This window comes from Natator depressus, chromosome 10 (genome assembly GCF_965152275.1).
Source record: "Natator depressus isolate rNatDep1 chromosome 10, rNatDep2.hap1, whole genome shotgun sequence".
NCBI classification, from domain to species: domain Eukaryota; kingdom Metazoa; phylum Chordata; order Testudines; family Cheloniidae; genus Natator; species Natator depressus.
Window position 1 is genome coordinate 48,805,296 of NC_134243.1, and position 25,104 is coordinate 48,830,399.

General features: G+C 41.5%; 1 protein-coding gene across 4 annotated transcripts in view; it reads left to right on the top strand.

The window, feature by feature from the left end:
• Window positions 1–237: 237 nt before the first annotated feature.
• The window catches only part of SCAPER (S-phase cyclin A associated protein in the ER), a 358,776-nt gene continuing 333,909 nt past the window's right edge, over window positions 238–25,104 (top strand). For 2 of the 4 annotated variants that reach the window (XM_074966059.1, XM_074966058.1), the window contains exons 1-2: window positions 240–424; window positions 4,584–4,659. In XM_074966059.1, the coding sequence (XP_074822160.1) occupies window positions 369–424; window positions 4,584–4,659 (132 nt within the window). In that variant the 5' untranslated portion in view covers window positions 240–368. Of the gene's footprint in view, window positions 425–4,583; window positions 4,660–25,104 lie in introns of all 4 variants that reach the window. The other 2 variants (XM_074966056.1, XM_074966057.1) reach the window with 2 other exon arrangements.

Sequence of the window (25,104 nt, forward strand, 5' to 3'; positions counted from 1 at the left end):
GCAGATCAACTCATTTGTGGTACTTTTTATCTACCCTGCCCCTCTCTATGCCAGGGTTCCTCCCCCCTCTGCCACTCTTCCATCAGAGTTCATTTGCCCTTTCTTAACCGCATCTCCGGCATCTTGTCCCCACTGCTGCCTATCTGCTCCTCCCCTGCTTTGGATTCCTTTTGCCTCCTGCACAAACCCTAACCATCTCCCCCCCACCCCCGCCCTCCAAGCAGGTACTGGTAGCAACGAACTACGGGCAGACGTAGGGCAGCGCCTTCGCCGGCTCGTACTGAGCACGCGCAGGCGGCTCCGGCATGTTCCGACAAGCCGCGACGGGAGGCCCTTGCTGACTCTGCACCGGCCACTGGCGGGATGAGATGACATCAGCTCGGCGGGACGCGCGCAGGCGGGACAACGCAGCAAAGAGGAGAGTGTAAGTGTGGGTCGCTTATTGCGCTCCGCGGAGTAAAGGGGAGGGGCGACTTGCTAAGCCCGGGGGGGATAACAAGATGGCGGCTGGCCGGCCCGGTTCCTCTGCCGGAGCCAGCTGCCTCTTTCCATCACGGCGGGCGGGGCGCGGGGGATGGGCCTCCCTCCCTCCCCAGCGCTGGCGGCAGCACCTGCGGGGTCCGACAGACAAGGGCTTGCTGACAGCCTGACACCTGGCTCTGCTGCTGGGAGGGTGCGTGGGGCTGCCGCGCATAGGCTGCTGTGGGGCCCCTGTACACAGGGAGGGGAAGGGAGGCTTTCCCCGAAAGCGGGCCCGCTCTATAAACTCCTCCACCAGTTTTTCCAGTGAATGCATCCAATGAAGTGAGCTGTAGCTCACGAAAGGTTATGCTCAAATAAATTTGTTAGTCTCTAAGGTGCCACAAGTACTCCTGTTCTTTTTCCTCTACCAGGGACCCTCCCCAAAGCCCCGCTCCCGCGCAGCGGTCCCTCGGATGGCTGGAGGCTGGGCTGTGTTGGGGGGTCCTGAGTGTGGAGGAGAGAGAGTTCTGCTCTGTGCTTGGGACCCCTTTGCTTAGCACTTACCGCGAAGCGAACTTTGCTTGGTTGTTTGGGCTTCGGAAAAAATAATTTACCCACTGGCGCAAACGGCATCTAAATGTCTACCACTGGTGTCAGGTAAACGTGATTAGTCTTGTTCAGAGGGCAGCTGGAACCCAGTTATCGACCAGAAGACTTTAGCGGTGTTAAGCAGGACTGGAGGCTCCAGTCTGGAGCCACCCTGAACTCTTACAGGATTGTGTGGGAATTCAGTCTAACCCTCCAAGAACATCTTTAGAACAGCTGCTGTAATTTACGAGTTGATCCAAGTCCCAGGCTTGCGATCAGCCTAAACTCTGTGGTGGTTCAGTGCACACCAGTTCTGGCATACCGTTACCAGCTGAGGCTTATAGTTAAAGGGGTGCAGTAAATTTAAAATAAATACTTCTGTTTTTTTTCTTACTAGAGTTACAAGGAACACCTGAGATTATTATTCATGAAAGAGAGAGGAGGAAGATTCCTTTATGTATTTGATAGCATTTTATGTATAGTCATTTTCCCTGTTTCTGCGTATGTCTCATCTTTTTGTTTTTGTGAAAGACTTACACACAGATAAGGGAGAAAGGAGAATTTGATTGTAAAATCTCAAAAACTGGCAGGAGGGACTTGAGCAAGAGTATTATTGGAAACTACTTAAAACTTTAGCTGATTAGGTTCTAAATTGATACTGTCACTTTTTAATAGGTGAGGACAGCAAGAAGAGTTATTGAACAGAATTTCTGTAGCTGTATTTTCATCACTGATTTAGATAATGGCATAGAGAGTAAGCTTATAAAGTTTGCGGACGATACCAAGCTGGGAGGGGTTGCAAGTACTTTGGAGGATAGGATTAAAATTCAAAATGGTCTGGACAAACTGGAGAAATGGTCTGAAGTAAATAGGATGAAATTCAATAAGGACAAATGCAAAGTACTCTATTTAGGAAGGAACAATCAGTTGCACACATACAAAATGGGAAATGACTGCCTAGGAAGGAGTACTGCAGAAAGGGATCTGGGGGTCATACTAGATCACAAGCTAAATATTAGTCAACAGTGTAACGCTGTTGCAAAAAAAAAAAAAAACAACAAACATCATTCTGGGATGTATTAGCAGGAGTATTATAAGCAAGACATGAGAAGTAATTCTTCCGCTCTACTCTGCGCTAATTAGGCCTCAATTGGAGTATTCTGTCCAGTTCTGGGCGCCACATTTCAGGAAGGATGTGGTCAAATTGGAGAGAGTCCAGAGAAGAGCAATAAAAATGATTAAAGGTTTAGAAAACATGACCTATGAGGGAAGACTGAAAAATTTTGGTTTGTTTAGTCTGGAGAAGAGAAGATTGAGAGGGGACATAACAGTTTTCAAGTATATAAAAGGTTGTTACAAGGAAGAGGGAGAAAAATTGTTCTTCTTAACCTCTGAGGATAGGACAAGAAGCAATGGGCTTAAATTGCAGCAAGGGCATTTTAGGTTGGACATTAGGAAAAACTTCCTAACTTTCAGGGTGGTTAAGCACTGGAATAAATTGCCTAGGGGGGTTGTGGAATCTCCATCATTGGGGATTTTTAAGAGCAGGCTGGACAAACACCTGTCAGGGATGGTCTGGTAATACTTAATCCTGCCTTGAGTGCAGGGGACTGGACTAGATGACCTCTCGAGGTCCCTTCCAGTTCTATGATTCTATGAAATGGGCAGTACAGCATAATAGATACTGATGTACATGGCAGTGATTGGAAACTGCTGTTATAGGTTCTTGATATCAGGGTCTCTTGTCCTTAAGTGATTGCCAAAATTTAAAGCGACACAGTATTGTAAAATTTCCGAAGGCCTAAATTTCATCTAATTTAAATTTTTTAAATTTGATATGGGGGATGGGGTGGGGGGGGATTATCTTCAGCCTAACTTACTTTTAGGTGTAAAGGCATTTTCTGAATACTTACAGTGGTGAGGGTTCCTTCCCCTTCTTCATCCCTTGTTTTGCCATATTTTTTATTTCTCTGTGTTGCTCCATGTTATTGTGGGTGTCATGCTTCTGACATGTGCTGATCTTTTAAATAATGTTGATGCACAAGCATATTTTATTTTGACAAATCAAGTGTTTGTTTTTTTTAAACAAAAACAACCATGCTAATTTCACTTATCCTCAAACAGAGGCAGATTGTTTCAGTGTTTTCCGAATCACAAAAATAAAATCAGCACAGGGGAAAAAACCCTAGATTTTTTTAAAAAGAATGTATTTCAAATAATGGAGAGTAAAATGAAAGAAAGAATCTAGCAGTTACCTGATGGTTATTTTAAAAGCCTACATGACTTGCCCATGTTTTAAATATCTGTTTGAGTATACAGTATATACATTGAAACTTATACAAGCATAACATGGGGTTCAAGATGTGGAAAGTTTGACGTACCAATCAGAAAGCAGGGGAATGGCACAACTGTAGCTTAAAAAAAGGTACAGTACTGCCATTTAACAGTGATGCATAGGAATTGTTGCACTGGGTCAGACGCAAGGCCCCTAATTTAGAATTCTGTCTCTAACAGTGGTCAGTACCAGATGCTTTAGAGGAGGTGCTTGTCAAAGAGACAGTTTTGAAAATTTAGCATTTTATCTGTTGACATCATAGAGGGAGTCATTATCATATGACTACATAGATGAAATACATTTACAACTTTTAAATATCATGACAATAAAAACCTAAAATTGGATTTTGTCATAATCTGCCGAAGATTCTTCGCAGTGTAAACAGTGAAAGCACATGTAGATTTACAGTGAAGCTGGCTTTAAGAAATATTTAATAAAACCTCATTTATTAAAAGATAATGTGTATACCATCCTAAAGCAAGTAAAGAAATTCAGTGAAGCCCTTTTAAATAAATGCTTTATAAAGACCACTGATGTAAATCATTCACTTTAGCGGGACAGCAAGAATGAAAGAGCCCTGCAAGATCATGCCATAAAGGAATAATATGCTATTTTCCAAAACTGTGGAATACACAAAGGGCATACCCTTCTTAGAAGTGTAACCAAAAGAAAAAACAAAAAACTGATGTAGACTAGTTTGAAATTGCTGTTTTATTTGTAACCTAGATCTCTTTATTTCAATTGAGATGCCTCTGATGAGGCAGATGGGAAGTCCTGGACCTCAATATTACCTCTTCTAAAAAGGTTTTAGATTTCCATCATTTGTATTTTCCTGTTATATTAGGAACATATTTCCCAATACAGTTGATTTGAATCAATTTACATATACTTTATGGCATTACTAATATATCTGCATGGAGATTTAAACTTTGCTATGGATTCCCTCTGTTAACCCTTTGATTTTTCTGCCAGATGTTTAGCTATCTTTTAATAAAAAATCCTTTTAAACTTTTGATAAGGCATTTAGTTGTACCTATAGATTTAAACTGGCATGCATGATGTAAATGCTACTTCATTTTCTAACTCTTCCAAAGATGATGAAATATTTATGTGTAGCATTAAAGTTAGAACATAGTTTTTTAAATATATATATGGCATAAAATAAAGTTAATGACTAGTTACATTTATTTTAACACAGGTATGAAAACTCCATGGGGTCAGCCAAAAATGTGATAAGTGAAACTGTTGATGTAGCAGAGAGTTATAACATGATGGTAAGTCACTCATGCAGTTCAACAGTGTTTTAAGATTTTTCTTGACCAAAAATAAATATTGTAGTTTGTTTGCAACTCTCAGCCCTTCTTCCCCCCACCCCGGCCTTAAATCAGTGGAAGTGCTCCTGGTGAGGATGCGCACCTCTGACAAAAGGAGGGTAGTGTGGGTGTCAACCACCACAGTAATTATTGCAGTGGCTGTAAGTTGACCTAACATAGGTCTACTTAAGTTTATAGTGTAGATATGTCCTGAGTGCGGAAAGGGAAGGAGGTCCCTTAGTACTGTATCAAGCAGCCATTTCTCTATTATGTTCTGAGTGGTGATAGCAAAACAGCACATGGAGAATAGGAGCAGAATGTACAGAGACAGGAGCACAGGTGATAGTGGGTAGAAACAGAGGAGACAGATGGGCTGCAGAGGGAGGAGAGGGATAGTTTTTTGTTTGTTTTTTAATAGCCACTACAGCACCCTCCCCTATTGAACCTGGAATTGAAACCAGAATTCTTGAATCTCAGCATTCCTTTCCTGGAGCAAATAGATGTGAAACCTGCTAGTGCAGGGGTTCCCAAACTTGGTTCACGGCTTGTTCAGGGTAAGCCCCTGGCGGGCTGCAAGACACTTTGTTTACCAGAGCGTCCGCAGGTATGGCTGCTCGCAGCTCCCATTGGCTGGGAACGGTGAACCATGGCCACTGGGAACTGCGAGAGGCCGTACCTGTGGACGCTCAGGTAAACAAAACGTCTCACGGCCTGTCAGGGGCTTAGCCTGAACAAACCGTGAATCAAGTTTGGGAACCCCTGCTCTACTGGCTAGTCTTCATAAAGGCTAACAGACTACTATTACCAATTGCTCAGCTCACATTGTAGAAGTCTGGGCTGTGGATTAAAGGTGCGAACACTGCTGATGACCCACATAGGGGGTCAATATGATTCCACATGGTGGATTTTTTTTTTAGTTTGCTTTTTAAAAAAAATTAGGAAATGACATTTAAAAAATCTACAGTAAAGGAACATTCAGGTTGCAAAGTCAAGAACTCAAAAGTCAGTAAATGCCAGAATTAAGATTGCCATACAATTTGAATTTGGAAGGTGTACAGTGAATGCAGTTGGGGACTGCAGGTAGAACAAATATAGTGTCACTTGGCTGAAAATTCTATCCCTACTTCTGCCAGAGTTCCTATGCAATGCTTGGCAAATCACTTTAACCAAATTTTTTATAAGTTGCCATTAATTTGTTGTTCCTAATTTTCTAGTTGCTGAACTTGAGACACCTGGGACAAGACTTGCAGAAGTGCTGAGTGCTCACAACTGCAATTTGAAGTTGACTGGAGCTGTGCTTTGAACTTACTGTAAAAAGTGCCATACAAATGCTAAGTACAGCGAAAAATCAGGCCCGGGCCTCTCAATTTCGGCACCCAGAATTAGTGGATGTTTTTAGTGTTGTAGCCGTGTTGGTCTCAGAATATTAGAGAGACAAGGTGTGTGAGGTAATATCTTTTATTGGACCAACTTCAGCTGGTGAAAAAGACAAGCTTTTGACTTTACCCACTGCTCTTCCTCAGGTTTGGGAGAGATAGGTGGCAGTTAACACCTCTGCCACCGTAAGATAAAGGAGAGTTAGTGGGTTATAGATGGTTAGACAATGATGGGCCTAATAAAGACACTGAATTTAAGGTTCATTATAACAAAGTTATGAATTTAAGCTCCGAGGCTTATTTTTTTTTTAAGGCGTTGTGCAGGTTTCCTTTAAGTTTTTGTGAGTTTTGACCTGAATGTCTCTGTCCCTCTATTCTCCATCTGTAAAGTGGGGCTAATAATGCCACCTTGTGATAGTGGTGTGAAGACAGATCCATTAATGTCTGTGACCACTCAGGTACTTTGTTGAGCGCACCATAGAAAAGCCCATGCGAAATTTAGTGATTTATATATTCAGTTCAGGGTTTGGCTGATGTGTGATAAATTAGGCCTTGGGCTCTGCATTGTATGAAGAGGATAAGAAGAAATATTGAATAGCTGCCCATTCAGTGAACACCATTCCTGCTTTGCCTTGAATGAAGCAGGGGTCTTCTGAAAAATATAGTATGTGATCATGTAATTAAAGTCTTTATCTTAATGTATACTCACAAGGGGGCTATATCAAGGTTGCTCAGGAAACCTTAAGTTTGACATTTCCTACTTTTTTGAATGCTTGACTTTGTAACCTTAAAATTCTTTTAATATATTTTTTTATTTAATTTTACATATATATTAGAAGCATTTTTAAGAGTATCAAACTATATCATAAAATGTTGGTAGTTACATTTGAGTCTTAGTAAGATTTTGCCTGCCTTGTCACAAACTACGTCGTTGTTTGGTTTGTACTGTAATTGTGCAGAGTTTTAGGGTATGTCCACACTGGCAGAGTTTAGCGCTGGCAGTTACAGCGTTGCTCAGAGAGCGCTGAAGGGAAACCACTGTTATGTGTTCACACTGTCAGCTGCCTGCACAATAGCGTGTTCACACTTGTGGCACTTGCAGTGGTATTCGGAGTGATGCACTCTGCGCAGCTATCCCACCAGAGCATCTCTTCCTCTTCTGCCGCTAAGAGTTGTGGGAAGGCGGAGGGGGTCGTGGGGCATCCTGGGTCCTGTCCCAATGCTCCGTGATGCATTGCTTCGCGTCCCAACCATCCCTGTGCTTCCGTCCGCATTTGGCGCCATCTTTCAACGGTTTGTGTACTGTACGCTCTGCTCTGCCTCTTCAGTCTGCAGGAATGGATCCCGCACTGTGGACCAATATGCTGCTCGCTCTCACTAACACGTCACAAGTGGCAGTGGAGTTATTTCTTAAACTACAAAGGCAAGAGCAGTTCAACATTGATCTTGCCACGCATAATAGCTACGGCATGAGATTGCTTGTGGCATTCACGGAGGTGCTGACCACAGTGGAACGCCACTTTTGGGCTCGGGAAACAAGCACTGAGTGGTGGGATCACATTGTCGTGCATGTCTGGGATGACGAGCAGTGGCTGCAGAACTTTTGGATGAGGAAACCCACATTCATGGGACTGTGTGATGAGCTCTCCTCAGCCCTGCGGTGCAAGGACATAAAAATGAGAGCTGTCCTGCCATTGGAGAAGTGCATGGCGATTGCACTGTGGAAGCTGGCTACTCCAGACTGCTACCGATTGGTTGCTAACCAGTTTGGGTGGGAAAGTTGACCGTTGGTCTTGTGTCGACAGACGTGTGCAGGGCCATTAATCGCATCCTGCTCCGAAAGACTGTGACTCTGGGCAACGTGTGTGATATTGTGGATGGCTTGGCACAGATGGGCTTCCCTAACTGTGGAGGAGTGATAGATGTACATGTATTCCAATTCTGACACCAGACCACCTAGCCACTGAGTACATTAATTGGAAGGGGTATTTCTCAATCATTCTCCTGGCGCTTGTGGATCACCGTGGGCGTTTCACGGACATTAACGCAGGCTGGTCTGGAAAGGTACAAGACGCACGCGTCTTTTGGAACACTGGCTGGTTCAGGAAGCTGCAGGCAGGGACTTTCTTCCCAGACCAGATCACCGCAGGGGAAGTTGAAATGCCCACTGTGATCCTGGGAGACCCTGCCTTCCCCTTAGTGCCATGGTTTATGAAACCATACATGGGCCACCTTGACAGCAGCAAGGATGGTTCAACAACAGCCTGAGAAAGTGCAAGAATGACTGTTGAGTGTGCTTCTGGCCATTTAAAGGCCTGCTGGCATTGCCTATATGGTAGGCTGGACCTGGCTGATGACAGTATTCCTGTGTGTATAGCCACGTGCTGTATGCTCCATAATATTTGTGAAAAGAAGGGTGAAAGCTTCACTCAGGGCTGGAGTGCGGAGGTCAGCGCCTGGAGGCTGAATTTGAACAGCCAGAGACAAAGGTTATTAGAGGGGCACAACGTGGGGCCATAAGGATCAGGGATGCTTTGAGGCAGCAATTTGAAGCTGAAAACCTGTAATATTTTTTGCTATGCTAGGGAGTGCAGTGCTTGTAATGCTAGGAGGTGATTGTGATTGGTGCAGACGATGCACTATGAAGGTTTAAGAAAATAGCCTGTTGCTTTGCATGACTCTGTTTGCTTTCAATTAATGGAATGAAGATTGCTTTCAAACCAACTGAATTCTTTTATTAAAAAGCAACAACCGGAGGAGAGAGAGAGACATAAAAACACATCAGCACTGAGGGGGATAGGGGAAGGGAGGGTCCCAGGAGGAGGTGGGGTCCCGGGACGGTTAAAGATTTGTGTATGTCCAGGTATCATACCCAACCTTCTCCTTTGGAGTACAGTGCAGCGGGTACTGTACTTCAGCAGGGCTAAACTGCAGAGGGACAGGTGTTGAGTGCAGTGAGTACTGGGAGTCCACAGCGCTGGACTGTGACGGGGGAGGAGTGGAATGTAGCGGATACAGACTGGAGCCAGGAGGTTGATAAGAATGTGCTGGTGGTGTCTGGGGGGGGTGCATGGGAAAGAGTTTTGCGACAGCAGCTGCAGGGGAGGGCAGGCACAGAGCTGCTCGGTTTGCAGTGCTCATAGCACCTGGAGCGTGTCCGGTTGGCCCTCCATAACGTTTAAGAGCCGCTCCATGGCTTTGTTCTGGCGTGCCACGTTCTCCTTTTGGTCGCTCTTCTCGCTGTCCCGCCACTTCTTCAATTCTTGTTTTTCGGCCGCGGGGTGCATCATCACATCACACAGAAAGTCCTCTTCAGTTCTTCATGGCCGCTTTCTAATTCTGCGCAGCCGTTCAGCCAGCGATAACAAAGAGCGAGGCTGGGCTCCCAAGGTCATATCTGTAAAGCCAAAATGCAACATTTTACAGAAGCGGTATTGTTTGCAACACACAGACCACTGATTCAGTGATTTAAAACACAGCCACTATTCACATACCTATTTACTAACTGACTGACCCCAGGCAAGCACACATGAGCCACAAGACCCCCAAAATAGTGAGTAACTGCAGGGGTAGGGGAAATCAGTGTTCCAGGACCGTACTGTACACTGGGCACGTGGCTCTTGGGGAGAGCCAGCACAGTAAGGGGGGCCTGATAATCGTGCCTGTCCCCACATTTTCCACAGGCTGTGTTAATTATGGAAGATATCTTGCCGCTGAGGGTGAGCAGGGAATCAAGGGAGGGTCTTCTCCAAGACTGCGGCTTCCACCCTGGCCCTTACGCAGCTTACCTGTGTGCTGCAGTGCTCACCCCTTCCCCTTCCTGTGATGGCAGAGTGGCATGGGAAAGTTGCTGTTAATGGGGCAAGAAACAAAGCAGCTCTGCCAAAGAACCCGCAGCAGTGGATTGTCCAGTATCTCCATGAGAGTTTCCTGGAGATCTCTGAGGGAGATTCCCGTGAAGTGAGGGAGTCAATCAACACCTTGTTCTGCTGCTCAGCCTAGGCATGTGGTGGTACGCGCATCATACAGACACAAGCCTGATTTCTGCAACTCTCCTGCCCCCAACAACTCACTTCAGTGATTCCCAAAATCAAAGCCACTTGCCAGGGGTCTTTTCTCCTGTTTCCGCTTCGCCAAGCTCCGACAGATGTGACTGGCTAGGCTCCTCCGAGGTAGAGAAGAGCTCCTGGCTGCATGCATCTCTGACCTCAGAGTTGTCCTCTGCCTCTAAGTCCCTCTCCACATCCTCCTCCCAGATGTCCTCCTCCTGGCTCGGTCCACTCTCGACTGGCATGCGAGTCACCGAAGTATCCACAATGGCCTTCGCATTGGAGATGAGGTCGCCGCCGAGTATCATGTCCAGCTCTTTGTAGAACTGACAGCTCATGGGTGCAGCAGCAGTTTGCCTCCCATGTCTTGTGGTAGGCGTTCCACAGCTCCTTCACTTTGACCCTGAAATGCAATGTGTCTCAATTATGGCCCCTTTCTGTCATGCATCGTGAACTCTGTCCGTAGGTATTATAATTCCTACAGCTGGAACTAGACAAATGCTCCTGTCCCCAAATGCTGATGAGGTCCAGTAGCTTGGCATTGCTCCAAGCGGGGAATCGCCTGGTGTGTGGAGCAGGCATGGTCACTTGGAAAGATGCGCTGAGACCACTGCATGCGTCACCAAGCAAACAGGAAGGGGACTTTCAAAATTCCCAAGGAATTTAAGGGGTGGGGCTCATGGTTAGTCACCTGAGGGCTGGGCAGTTGAGTTCAAACCGATGACCAGAGAGGCGAGAACAGGCATTGTGGGACACCTCCTGGAGGCCAATCACAGTGCTGTAATTGACCAGTGTCTACACACTGGCACCGCGGCACTGTAGCCCCAGTGCAGAAAGCTGTACGCCTCTCATCGGGGTGTTTTTTTTTTTTTTACAGCGTTGCAACTGCAGTTTCTGCGCACTAAGTGGCTTGGTAGTGTGTACCACTCGGGAGTTACAACGCAGAAAGCTGCTGTACTGCACAGAAACTTGCCAGTGTAGATAAGGCCTTAGTATGTAACCATAATACAGGTGTGTGTTGCCAGTGTCAACATTTTCAGTGCTTAGAGGGACTTGCCAATGATAAGGAGTTGCCTGAACAAAGACCTGGTTAGCAACAACTAATTTATAACAACTTTTGCCTTCCGACCTTATTAACAGTTGGCTTTAAGTGATCTCTGGGTTGGAAAGCTAATGCTGAACAAGTTGGCAATTCCTGGACAAGTTGATTAGTTACATGAAGATCTGTTTTTGTTAATATTGGAGAACATTTTTGCTAAGCATTAAGAGGGACATCTAGAAATTTTGTGGTACAAGTTTATCATAGTTAATTATGATGGAAAACAAATCTGCATATAAACTCTACTTCTATTCTGTATGTATATTTTACCTTTATTTCTTTGAGCAGCCTGTTTTAATCCCAGTTAATGTATCTTCAAGAACAATATAAGTATTTTTCATAGTGAAATTTTGCAATGACGTAGCATTCTCAAAGTAACCAAATGAATAGATTTGTAAATGATGTTTTTGAAATATAAGAGGGAAATAAAAAAAAGAAATGTCAGAATATGTCAGTTAATTATGAAATTCTCAAAGTCTAGTTCTTTACTGTTAAATTTAATTCTGCAAAGATGGTCTGTTGGTAGGGTAGTTTATCAAATAAAACATTTGTTAAAAAGGTATTGCATATATCTTTGATTTCAGTAGTACATGTGTAACTGAATGGAGGGCATAATGTTAGTTTCATATCTGACACTTCTCTTATACTATTAGGTCTTATCTTTAAAAGAGAACACAAGTTAATTATAAAAGTTTGATATGTTCTTTTATCTCTATAATTCTGATTAGTTTAAATCATATTTACCATAGCAAGCTGTAATACTGGAAATCATAAAATTAGAAATCTAAGTTTGGTACCTCCATCTCATTTAATTAAAGGATAAAACTGCTCTTTAAAAGAGTAATAAATGCTTTTCTCAAACTGAAAACAAAATAAAATAATCTCAACTCCCCCCGCCCGCCAATGCTGTTAGTAAAGATCAGGATTATTTTACAAGATATTTTACCTGAAGATGTGTTTTACTGGACTAATTTGGCAAATTCAGGTAAATCCTGAGCATACAAGAGTTGCACAACTTTTATCAGCACATGGAAATTGTAAAGTTAAGCAACTGATACAATGTTAAGTGAGTGTGAGCTGTAGCTCACGAAAGCTTATGCTCAAATAAATTGGTTAGTCTCTAAGGTGCCACAAGTACTCCTTTTCTTTCTGTGAATGTTACCATACTGTAATTATTTACATCGGCTTTCAACTGTATTTTTAAGAAATAGATCAAAGAAAGATTCTATTTTTAAATGGGTTTGATATTTGAATTTGCCCTCCATAAAATAAATATATGTAACCAAGATGTAAATTTTTAAACTCTACATGTAAATTAATATTTTTTGTTTAATTTCATGCACTTCTGTTAATGTCTGTTGGCTGCATTCCATTATGGTCCACCTCAATTTGACATTTACCATAAATGAGTGTCTTCAGTGATTTATAGCATAGGACACTTTCAGATCACTAAAAAGGAGTTCACAATTCTGTGTGATCTCCCAGAAGATAAATTCTTTATCATGAAACCACCAAGCATTGTGGGTGGGGCAGGGAAGAAAAAACATTATTTTCTGGGAGTATATAGGCTATGAAAGAGTTTCTGAGACCAGTTTCTTTTTTTATGTATTACTTTTATATTGTCTTGAGGGAATGCTAAGAAATGACATTTTTAATAGAGATTTAAGACATCTCTATTATGTGCCAGAGTCTGCTGTTCAAGAACCTTTAAAGAACACTTTGCAACAAGAGACTTTCAACAAATATTTTAAGTACCTTTTTAATCTGATGTAGCAATTTGCCAAAGTTTTACAAACAACAGGAATGGCACTGTTTACAATTCTAAGCCTTTTTGCAGTATTTTTTCCAATCCTGAAGAACAGTACAATTTTAAAAAGCTCAGCTCCACAGGTCTGTTTTTTATCAGTGATGTGATGCAGGAAATCCTCTAGACTATTAACAGTGAGGAATCTTCCCATGGATACTGTGCTACCTCAATTCCAGTTGAAGTCAGTGGGAGTTGAGAATGCTGAGCAGCTTGCAAGAAATGCTTAGACCCTAATTGAGGAGAGAGTGGAAATTGCTCCTCAGATTTTCAGTGTGTGCGCGCAGTGGGCGGAGAGTGGGAAGATACAGTTCAATTTTTGCTGTTTCCCTGCCTCAAAGTTTAGGTTTTCTGTTTCTCATACTAATAGCCTTTTGTTTCTGTACATGTGATGTGTCTTTTTTCTGTTGAAAGTAAAACAACATGTATTACCACATTAAAAATGTATTTAGTGATAATTAAAGTTGCAACAGGACATACCTCCATCATCCAAAACCTTAAGAATGCAAATAAGTTACAGAAAAGGCCTCCAGCATTTCTTGCCACCTTTGCCATCATCTACAATGTTGTCAGTAATTCACTCTGATATTCCATAAAGCATTTCCTCTGTCTTCAACAGATACCCAAAACCAATATGTTCCCCAGCTTCATCCAATTCCTGCTCTTACGCAAAACCTTAATCGTGACCTCATACTCTCTCACCAACAGATCAGCACATCTGACTGTTATTCCAAATTAATGGACTGCATGTTATTCTATCTTACCATGGCTGGGACTGTGCAGGATCCCCCTGGGGTGCAGCTTGGGACTGTGGGATCTCTGAGCCCCCTTAACTCTCCCCAGCCTGGGCTGTCTCTCACAATGCCCTGTTAGTGACCAGCAGCAATCCCCTCCAGGCTCTGTGATCGCTCAGCACAACAGCATGTGGAGTCCCACACCCAGTTATATTGCAGGAATGCTCCCAGAGCCACTCATGAATCACACAGAGAAAGGCACCAGCCTAATCCTACCCGGCTCCCAGCACTGTACCAGGAATATACCATCTTGCACTGCTCAAGATGAGCAATGCAAATTTATTTATTGGTTCACCAGTTTATTAATGGAAAGTGGATATACACTAGCCTTTGTACCCTGAGCAGTTTTCCCACGTACTTCATACAAACTCACTGGTAAAGATAAACAGTAAAACAAATTTGACTATAAAAGATAGATTTTAAGTGATAGGCAAAAAGACAGAGTTAGTTACCAAAAGAAATAAAATATAAGCATGCAGTCTAAACTCTCAACCCTATTAGACTGGGCAACATCTAGATTAAACAGTTTTTCTCACCCCACTGGATATTGCAGTCCTTAGTATACAGTTTTGGCCCAGGTTTAAGGTTTAAGACTCCTCTGTTGGAGTCTTGTTCTCTTTTTGGACAGCGCTTTAATGTTGCTAGTGAAGACGTGCCCTTAGTTGCTTGCAGCATAGGTTGGGGCAGGAGAAAAGGCCAACATGGCCATTCTGACTGTTTTATACCCTCAGTCCATGTGCATGGAAAACCCAAGTCCAGGCATGTCTGGGGCATTGCTGAGTCTCCCAGCAAGGTTGAGCAGTTCCCATGGTGTGGCCTCATGCAGGTGAGTCATTGCATTGTAGCTCCCTTGCTGGACAATGGTTGCTGATGGGTTGATTGATAACTGGCCGGGGTGTTGGTTACTTTCCTTGCTGTTGCCTCTGGGGAGCTAATATCTGGCTGATTCCCCAGTTTACAGCATGTTTTAATGACAACTATACAACACAATTCTCATAACTTCATATGCATATATGGATAGAGAAATGACTTTCAGCGGATCATAACCTTTCCCCTGTTACCTTAAAAGGCATGCTTTATATGCAAGATCACATTCATGTATAAATGAGGAATATTGGGGTTCCAGGACGCTCCCCCAAGGTATGGAATGTTACAGGGACCATGGCTAAGTTTTGCTTGACAGTGCAAGATGGATGAAATTGACTGTCTCATCTTGATTAGAGAAATGTCTTAGTACATATATACAGAGAATGTTAATGAAGTAGAGAACCACTGTAATACTTCATACCTCAGTGCATATTAGCTATTTACAATGAAATAAGGAAGATAGGGTTGCAAGGAAATAGCACAGACCTAATAATAACTACCTAATATGTAAGGGGTTAGCGAATTTGTAGTAGCTCCCCTTAGTTAACTGATGATTGTAACTCCAGCAGTGTCAGGAATGGTTAAAACATGAGTATTTCAATAATATATATATATACTGGGCTTTGGGCCCCAGATTTTATCCATCAGCTGAAATAGTCCTTACTATAGGGTGAATGATTGATTACTTCATTCTAGATGAACAGCAGGGGCTTAATGTCTTGATGTCCAGTACTGCCTTTAACACAGTGATTTAAACACAACAAATCCTGCATCTTTTCAGGGGATTAGATTAGATGACCCTTGCGGTCCCTTCTAACCCTATGATTCTATGATCACACTCTCCTCTTTGCTTTGTGACTGTACTCTCCTGGTTCTCCTGTTTTGCTGACTATACCTTCAGCATCTCATTTAAGGATTTCCTGTTCTCTGGCTGGTGTTCCACAAGGTTCTGTTCTTGTTTGTCTTGTCTTAGTTAGCTTGCAAGCTTTTTGGGGCATGGAACATGTGTTAGTTATGTAAAGGACTAAACTGATGGGTAATATTAATATAGACATCTTTTTGTAGTAATTTCAGGAGTAAGCCTCTAGCTAGCTACTTGTGCAGCTTTGTCTTGGGATATCATTTGGTGGTCTCAAGACTAGGGGGATCAAAATAATCACTTGCTAACCTGAAACTTAATCTCTTAAACTGTTTGTTGAGTTCATAATGATAACATTTTTTCTTTCAAGGAGGGAATTGGTTTCTTGCTCATACTTAGTCCAAATTTCACTTAACTGGTCTCCATTTTAAAAAGAGAACTTACTTTTAGAAAGCATCCCTAGAATATATTTCTTTACTGTTGTCTGGTTATTGGCTAATATTTTATATGTGGTTTCATATCAGAGAAGTTCTTTCAAAGTCACAGGTTATCATATTCAGAAAAGACATAATATCTGGTTGTTTTATGGCCAATAAAAGACCAGGGCATGTTGTTTTTCTGCTGTTTTCTATTTGTTTTTAAAGATGTTGAAATAATAATTTTAAAGAAAAAACTATAGGACAAGTTTTTTGTAAACGTTTTTCAGAGTAAATTTGAATGCTGAGATGATCAAAGTTCTGCAAGACAGCCCACTACTTTCCTCAATTTGGGATTATTCATACAGGAAAGTGCACTGCTTTAACTAAAGCCATGATTTTAAACTGATTTAGCTAAATCAGTGCCAAAGGCTTTATGAACCCTCTTATTTTGGCTTATTTCAATTAGGTGAATTTGGTTTGAAATTGGTTTAATTTAAATCGAACTAAACCACTCAAACTGAAATAAGTGTTCATATAGGGATTTGCAACAGTTTAACGACACTGATTTAAAATGAGATGTATGTTAAACAGGTGCAACTTTTTGTGTTGACAAGACATATAACATTACTTGGAGAGAAAAAAAAAAGAGAGAAGACTATCATTTTATGAGAATCTGTTATGGCCCTCAGGCTCCTGACCAGTTGTTTGTGCATCGCTTGGTTGTGTAAGCTTTGGGCATCGTTCCTTACTGCATGTTGTATTGACAGTTTATAAACCCCTAGATCAGTAATGTAAGCCAGTCTCTGAGAATACTTCTAAGTGCTTCTGCTGGAGTAGAGTAAAAAGTAGGGCTGTCAAGTGATTAAAAAAATTAATCGTGATTAATCGCACGGTTAAACAATAATAGAATACCATTTATTTAAATATTTTTGGATGTTTTCTACATTTTCAAATATATTGATTTCAATTACAACACAGAATACAAAGTGTACAGTGCTCACTTTATATTTATTTTTGATGACAAATATTTGCACTGCAAAAATCAAAAGAAATAGTATTTTTCAATTCACCTAAGTACTGTAGTGCAACCTCTTTATCATGAAAATTGAATTTACAAATGTAGAATTATGTACAAAAAAACTACATTCAAAAATAAAACAACGTAGAACTTTAGAGCCTACAAGTCCACTCAGACCTACTTCTTGTTCAGCCAATCGCTCAGACAAACATGTTTGTTTACATTTGCAGGAGGTAATGCTGCCTGCTTCTTGTTTACAATGTCATCTGAAAGTGAGAACAGGTGCTCACATGACACTGTTGTAGCCGGTGTTGCAAGTTATTTACGTGCCAGATGTGCTAAAGATTCATATGTCCCTTCATGCTTCAACCTCCATTCCAGGGGACACTCGTCCATGCTGATGATGGGTTCTGCTCGATAACAATCCAAAGCAGTGTGGACTGACGCATGTTCATTTTAATTATATGAGTCAGATGCCACCAGCAGAAAGTTGATTTTTCTTTTTTGGTGGTTCGGGTTCTGTAGTTTACACATTGGAGTGTGGCTCTTTTAAGACTTTTAAAAGCATGCTCCACACCTTGTCCCTCTCAGATTTTGAAGGCACTCCAGATTCTTAAGCCTTGGGTCGATTCTTAAGCTATCTTTAAAAATCTCACACTGGTACTGTGACAGGTTCGGTCACAAGACCCCCTTGGGACTGTCACCTGGTGTGCTGAAATTACCTCTGAGCCCGTCTTCCCTGCCAGCTTGGGACTTCTAGAACCTTGCTTGTTGAGCCAGACACTCTAGTCTGCTGCAACACAGACCCAGGGTCCGGGCTACTCCGCCAAAGCTGCAGGCTTTAAGTGAAAACTGCTCTGCAGGTTACCTGACTCCCGCACCCAGACACCCAGCTCCCAATGGGATCCAAACCCCAGATAAATCTGTTTTACTCTGAATAAAGCTTATACAGGGTAAACTCATAAATTGTCCACCCTCTATAATACTGAGAGAGAGATATGCACAGCTGTTTTCTCCCCCAGGTATTAATCACTTACTCTGGGTTAATTAATAAACAAAAGTGATCTTATTAAGTATAAAAAGTAGGATTTAAGTTGTTTCAAGTAATAACAGACAGAACAAAGTAAGTCATCAAGCAAAATAAAGCAAAAACACGCAAGTCTAACCCTGATACATTAAGAAACGGATTACAGGTAATATCTCACCCTCAGAGATGTTCCAATAAGCTTCTTTCACAGACTAGACTCCTTCCAAGTCTGGGCCTAATCCTTTCCCCTAGTACAGTTCTTGGTATTTTCAGCAGACATTTTAGGTGGTAAGCAGGAGCTTTCTCATGACTGGCAGCTGTTCCACCCCCTTTTATAGCTTTGGCACAAGGCGGGAATCTTTTGTCTCTCTGGGTCCCCATCACTCCTTCTAAATGGAAAAGTACTGGATTTAAGATGGATTTCATTACCAGGTGACATGGTCACATGTCACTGTAAAACCTCATTCTTCATTACCCACAGGCTGGCCCACATGTACACAGGAAGGTTTGCAGGTAAATAAATCATCTACAATCAATTGTCCTAGTCAATGGGAGCCATCAAGATTCTAAACCACCATTAATGGCCCACACTTTGCATAATTACAATGGGACCTCAGAGTTATACTTCATATTTCTACCTTCAGATACAAGAATGATACATGCATACAAATAGGATGAACGCACACACTCAGTAGATTATAAGCTTTATAATGATACCTTACAAGAGACCTTTTGCATAAAGCATATTCCTGTTACATCATATTCACATTCATAAGCATATTTTCATAAAGCATGTGGAGTGCAACGTCACAGGTACCTTCCTTGAGTATTGTCAAATCTGCAATGAAAGTGTTCTTAAAATGAACAACATGTGCTGTGTCATCGTCTGAGACTGCTATAACATGAAATATATGGCAGAATGCGGGTAAAACAGAGCAGGGGACATACAGTTCTTCCCAAGGAGCTCAGTCACAAATTTAATTAACGCATTATTTTTTCTTAATGAGTGTCATCAGCATGGAAGCATGTCTTTTGGCATGGTGGCCGAAGCATGAAGGGATAGACGAATGTTTAGCATATCTGGCATGTAAATACCTTGCAATGCCAGCTACAAAAGTGCTGTGCAAATGCCTGTTCTCACTTTCAGGTGACATTGTAAATAAGAAGAGGGCAGCATTATCTCCTGTAAATATAAAGAAACTTGTTTGTCTTAGCGATTGGCTGAACAAGAAGTAGGACTGAGTGGACTTGTAGGCTCTAAAGTTTTATATTGTTTTGTTTTTGTGTGCAGTTATGTAACAGAAAAAAAATCTACATTTGTAAGTTGCACTTTCACAGCAAAGAGATTGCACGACAGTACTTGTATGAGGTGAATTGAAAAATAGTATTTCTTTTATCATTTTTACAATGCAAATATTTGTAATAAAAATAATATACACTTTGATTTCAGTTTCAACACAGAATACAATATATATGAAAATGTAGAAAAACATCCAAAATATTTAATACATTTCAATTGGTATTCTGTTGTTTAACAGTGTGATTAAAACTGCGATTAATCACAATTAATTTTTTTAATCACGATTTTTTTGAGTTAATCGCTTGAGTTAACTGCGATTAATTGACAGCCCGAGTAAAAAGTAAAATATTATTTTGGACTGACACAAATATTGGCTGTTTTTAACATTTTCTGGTAAGTAGTTAGGCTAAGGATGAATTGGAACAGTTTTAACGTAGGCCCCATTTTTGAGTTTACCCTCCTTGGGGTTCCTTTTGAACCAAATTAAATAACTTGTCCCTTTCATATATTAGCTTTCCTTGACAGCTCAGTTCCTCTTTAGTTATACTACTTTTGTGTTCAGGACACTATGGTATACAGTAGTGCCTCCGAGTAATTCTCTGTGTAGCACTAGATGGCACACTGTGACTTTGAAACAATCTACTGAGGTCTTCTGGATGACAGGAGCCTAGGTTAAAATATTGTTAGTAGAAACATTCAAAATAATGTGCAGTTTCTCACACACATTTATTGCATTTCATACTACCATTATACACATAGATAAAACAGTTTAAACTACAGTACCTCATCTAGTACAGTCTGCAGACTTGGTTATTAAAGATGATAGTACTCATGGACTGAAATGGTTGCAAGATTGGGGCCTAAAGTTGTAAGTATGGTGCAGGAAACATCTTGATCTGTACTATAATGCTTAAAATATTGGGTTTATTAACTTTTTGTGGTTCATTTTCTCAACATGTACTGCAAACAGTTAACTACAAGAATGGTTCTGCTGACTTCAGTGGGACTGCTCACATGGGTAGTTATATACTGTAACTTGAACTTTTAAATTATTTTTTGAACAGAGCCCTCTTTAAGTAGTATGTTTTGAATTTTGTTAAATGTACTTTAAAATTTGTTATAGGAGCTTTTCTTCCCGCCCTGTTTACATTTGGAAAAGTCTTTTGGATGGGCTTGAGAGCAACATCACCAAACTTTTTCAGGCCAGCTCTCCTTTCCTCCCCGCTTTGTCTATGTACACATACCTGACTGTTACTTCCTGCCTTTCAATTTGAGCTCTGCTCCTGCTGTTAACAATAAACTCCCTCTTGCAGAGCATGAAAGAGGGAATGTCCCATCAACAAAACGGTAGGACTATGCACAGTGTGCTGTCAATTGAAGAAAGTAAACAATCTGAAAAAAGAATAATTTTTCTTTTAATTTCTTTGTTACAGTTATCTTAGGGTTTATTTGTAATGGTAGTAGCTACAACATTTTCAGATGTAAATGCGATTTTCAAATTGACTGTGACCCCTTAAGTGTTTGCAAGCCCTGAAGTGGATATAATATGTACCTGTAACAAGGCCCAGTGGTGCATATGGACATCCCAGTGCACCTGTGACAATCTTTGTGCCTTTAAAACTTTGAGCTGTAGCTGCAGGTAACATGCTCCTAGTCCTGCTTTATAGGAAATCACATATAAAGCTTCCTGCCTCTTAGGCAGGTAGAAGAGTCCCACCTCAGGGAAGGATCTGAGACTGGGCTTTCTGCATTTTTCAAGCAGAGAGGGAGACACTTGCAGGGAGCAGGAGCCAATTGTGAATAATGGCCAGTAGGCGCTACCCAAAGAGGAATGATGCATCCTTTTCCTTCCCTGTTGGTGCAGACGGGACTGCTCTTAGGGGAAGGATGTGTTCTCTCCCTCCTGTCTGCTAACACAGGGAAACCTTCTTGGAATTATTACCCAGGGTTTTTTTTCAGTTGATTTGATAATAAAACAAGCCCTGAGTAAAGGGTTTTAAAAGACTCAAGGTTGGAGCTTTGTATCCCGTCCCTGCCTGGTGAAGCTGCCCATCAACTCACGGTACCTTAAAGGGATACTGCGAGGCTAAATTTATTACTTATAAGGTGGTTTAAGAGCCTCAGATAGAAAATGATGTAGAAGTACATTATACAAGCCATTTTTAAACAAAATTGACATACTGCAGGAATAAAAGTACAAATATTTGTAAGTATAAGTTTTTAGGATTTTTCAGCTAGAGTAAAATGACTAAGATTCCTATTGATAGCTTACTAACTTGGACTCTGAATGTCGTTTACTGTAGTTGTTACTTTTTTGAAGTCATATTTTAAATATTAGATGGTTTCAGTATAATGCAATAAGATAAAATCACAAGAAAGTGACCAATTCAATAATAAAAACATTGTTATGATGGTCCATATTTCTTAGCCTAGTTGTTTAATTTTGTTTTGTAAGTCATTATTAGTTTTATTTTTATTGCACTTTTGTCAACAGTTATGAATGTAGTGAAGTTAAGATTCTCCCTTATTTTCCATCTTCTTAATGTTGTATTGGAAGAAGTGCAGTCTCAGCAGAGGGTTCTTTTAAAGCCAGCTCTTGCATGTTATGCCTGTCTCAGAGGGCCCCAGTTTGTTGATCTGCAGTGCCATGGTATAAAGTCTGCCTTCTTAGTCAGGCTTTTTCCTGTGGAGTGCTGTTTGCATTCTGTTGTGAGGCAAGAATTTATTTAGTTGATGTTAGTCAATATCTGTTAATGTTTGTTTTATTGTATATGCTTTCAAAAGCCTTGAACTGAGTATATTTTACAAATCTAACCAAATTTGTTTCTTAAGTGAGTGGGAATCATCCTCAGGGATCCTTCTTATATCCTTAACTTCTCTACTATAGCTTTGTGTAGTAGTAAGTTATCTTCTAGGGTCTTGTTTCCACTAGGAAGAAAAGGTGTAATTTTAGCATGAAACAGGTGGTCCAGATAAACCAGAGCTCCTCTCTAGAGTTTCTTTGCCACACTAACGTGTATTTTTGGCCTAGGGTTTTGTCTACACTAGACTTTTTTTTTACCTTGTTTTAATTGATTGCCAATTAATTCAAGATAATTTATTATCACTTTTCGTCCTTCTCATGCCAGTGTTAGCGCACAGGGCAGAAATTCGTCTATTCTATTCTTCTGTCATTTCTTCTGTCATTCTTCCATCTACTTTATGGTGTTGAGATCAGCTGTTCTGTCCTCCCTACCAAGGGTTTTTTTTAAGGGTTCTCTTGGGTACCCTCTCTTTTTCATACCAATCAGTTTCAACTCAATGACATCATGTGGGAGTCTGTGTGTTGGTATCCAGAATAAACCCCCCAAATATGTCCCACAATTCCTTCTGGTTTTGGTGGAGATGAGATACTGGTTGGTAACTGATTAGATCTCTTCATTAGTGATGAAGTCTTCCCCTTCAGTGCCCAGAATCTTTCATAGCCACTTACTTTCGAAGCAGCGTAGTTTTCTAAGTAACATTTTAGTAGATCTGCAGTTTTCATAGCCTTATGTGAAAACTGAGATTGTGTTTGAGTTGAAAATTCTCAGCTTTGTTCTGGTACTGCGCATCTTTGATTTCCATACATTGTTGAGTGTAAAGAATGCTGTTGATGCTTTTACTATCCTTGTCGATCCCTTTTTGACGTCTCCATTGACTAATAGGTGCTGCCCAGGTAGATGAACTGTTCTTCTTCCTTTTTGTTTTTGCCTTCTAATGTGATATTGCTGCTTTGACATCTGGGTCTCAGGGATCTTTGTTTTAGCATAACTGATTTTGAATCCTGGTTGGCCTGCTCTTTTTGTCAGGTTATCTGTCTTTGTAATTTTTCAGGGTTGTCATAGTGCAGTATCATTGGCAAAGTCTAGCTCTTCAAGGCATTTGCCATCTGCCCATTCTGTACCAGTGTTTGTATTGCTAATACACTTGATTATCCAATTTATGGCAATGCCAAACAGCAGTTGAGAATGAAAGCAGCTTTTTCACTCCAGTGTGCACTTTGAACTTTGTTGCCTGGTTATTCACCTTTACAGAACATTTCACATCACTATACATGGCCTTAATGATGTTGACAGCTTCAGCTGGGATTCCAGGGACGGGAGAATACTCTACAATGTATATCTGTGTAGGCTGTCAAATGCCTTTTGAAAATCAATGAAATTGATACATTCCTCTATGATGGTCTTTAGTGTGAATATCTGGTCTACATAGGATCTCCTAGACCTGAATCCCGCATGTTCTGTAAGCTTAGCACCCACTGTTTCTTTCATCCTGTGTAGTATCTGTCACGGAGTCACGGGGGCGATGCTCTGGAACTACTCCATACGAAGCCAGCCAGGACTCTGGAGGAGCATGCCTCCTCTCTCTAAGCATACTGTTTCCAGGGCAAGAAGCTTACACAGGTTCAACCTTCCTGGGTCTGACCTTGGAGCATTCAGCATCCCCTTCCACACTGTGCACTTCCCACAGCGAGTCTGTCGGGGCGAGGCTCCTGGGGAAGCCAGAGCGCTCTGCACCACAACTCCACAGTCAGACGTGACTCTCAGCCAGCTGGTAAAACGGAAGGTTTATTAGTCGACAGGAACACAGTGTAGAACAGAACTTGTTAGCACAGAAATCAGTGACTTTCAGCCATGTCCATCTTGCGGGGAGGGGAGCCCAGAGCCCCTGCGCTCCAAGCCAGCTGAGACTGACTCGCTTCCAGTTCCTGGCCCCTGACCTGCCCGTTGCTCCTCCTCCGGCTTTTGTCTCCCTTCCCAGGCCAAGAGTCACCTGGTTGCATCCCCCTCCTGGGTCTCAGGTTACAAAGGGGCAGCCATAGCATCGGTGCAGGCAGCTGGAGCAGCCCCCGCAAAAGTAACACACCCTTATTCCCACACGTGTGTATTGGTGCAGTACACACGGAAACTGCGGCACACACAGCATTCATGCAAAACAGTAAGGCTCTCATAGGCTCACGTACAACATAACAAGGGAAAATCCCCACTACGTCACAGTATCACGCTGCAGAAACTTTCCCTACAACAGAGAGTAGTGTAACTCCTCTCCAGTTGTTACAGTCAGTGAGATAACCTTGTTGGGTATTCTGACAATGATTCCATGTTTCTACTAGTCGGGAGGGGAGGGAAGGTCTCCTTTTACCAGACTTAATTAAACAGTTCTTTCAGATTTGTTAGCATTGTGTTATCAACTGCTTTTAGCATTCCTGCTGTGATTTGGTCATCTGCTGCTGCTTTGTTGTTTTTCAGCTTCTTGACTACAGCCTGTACTTTCAACATCTCTATTGGGCTGATGTTAACGTCAAGTTGATCAGTTTAGCATATTTCATCAAAATCTGGTGCCGAGGTGGGGCTGGGTCGGTTGAAGACTCTGCCCGTCTATTTTTCTATTAGTTGTAAGCATTTTTTCATCTTTGCCTTTGACCAATTTCTTATTTTGAAATTTTCACAAAGGTTTCAGTCATTTAGTAAATGTCTCTGTGGTTTCCTTTCATAGCAGCATTTTCAGCTTCAGCTGCTAGGTTTTCAGCATATCTTCATTTATCTTTCCTTGCATTGGTTTTCACTTTTTTTGTTTGCTTTCTTATATTCCTCCTTTGGTTTTCCCAATATTTCATTGGTGTTAGTATTCAGGAGTTTTCCTTGCAGTGCTTTCCTTTCCTTGATGAGATTCCTTGTCTCTTGGCTTATCCAGTTCTTGCTCTGTCTATGTTCATATCCAACTGTTGTTCCTGCAGCTTCAATCCCCTTGCCTCTGAGTGCTGCCCATTTTT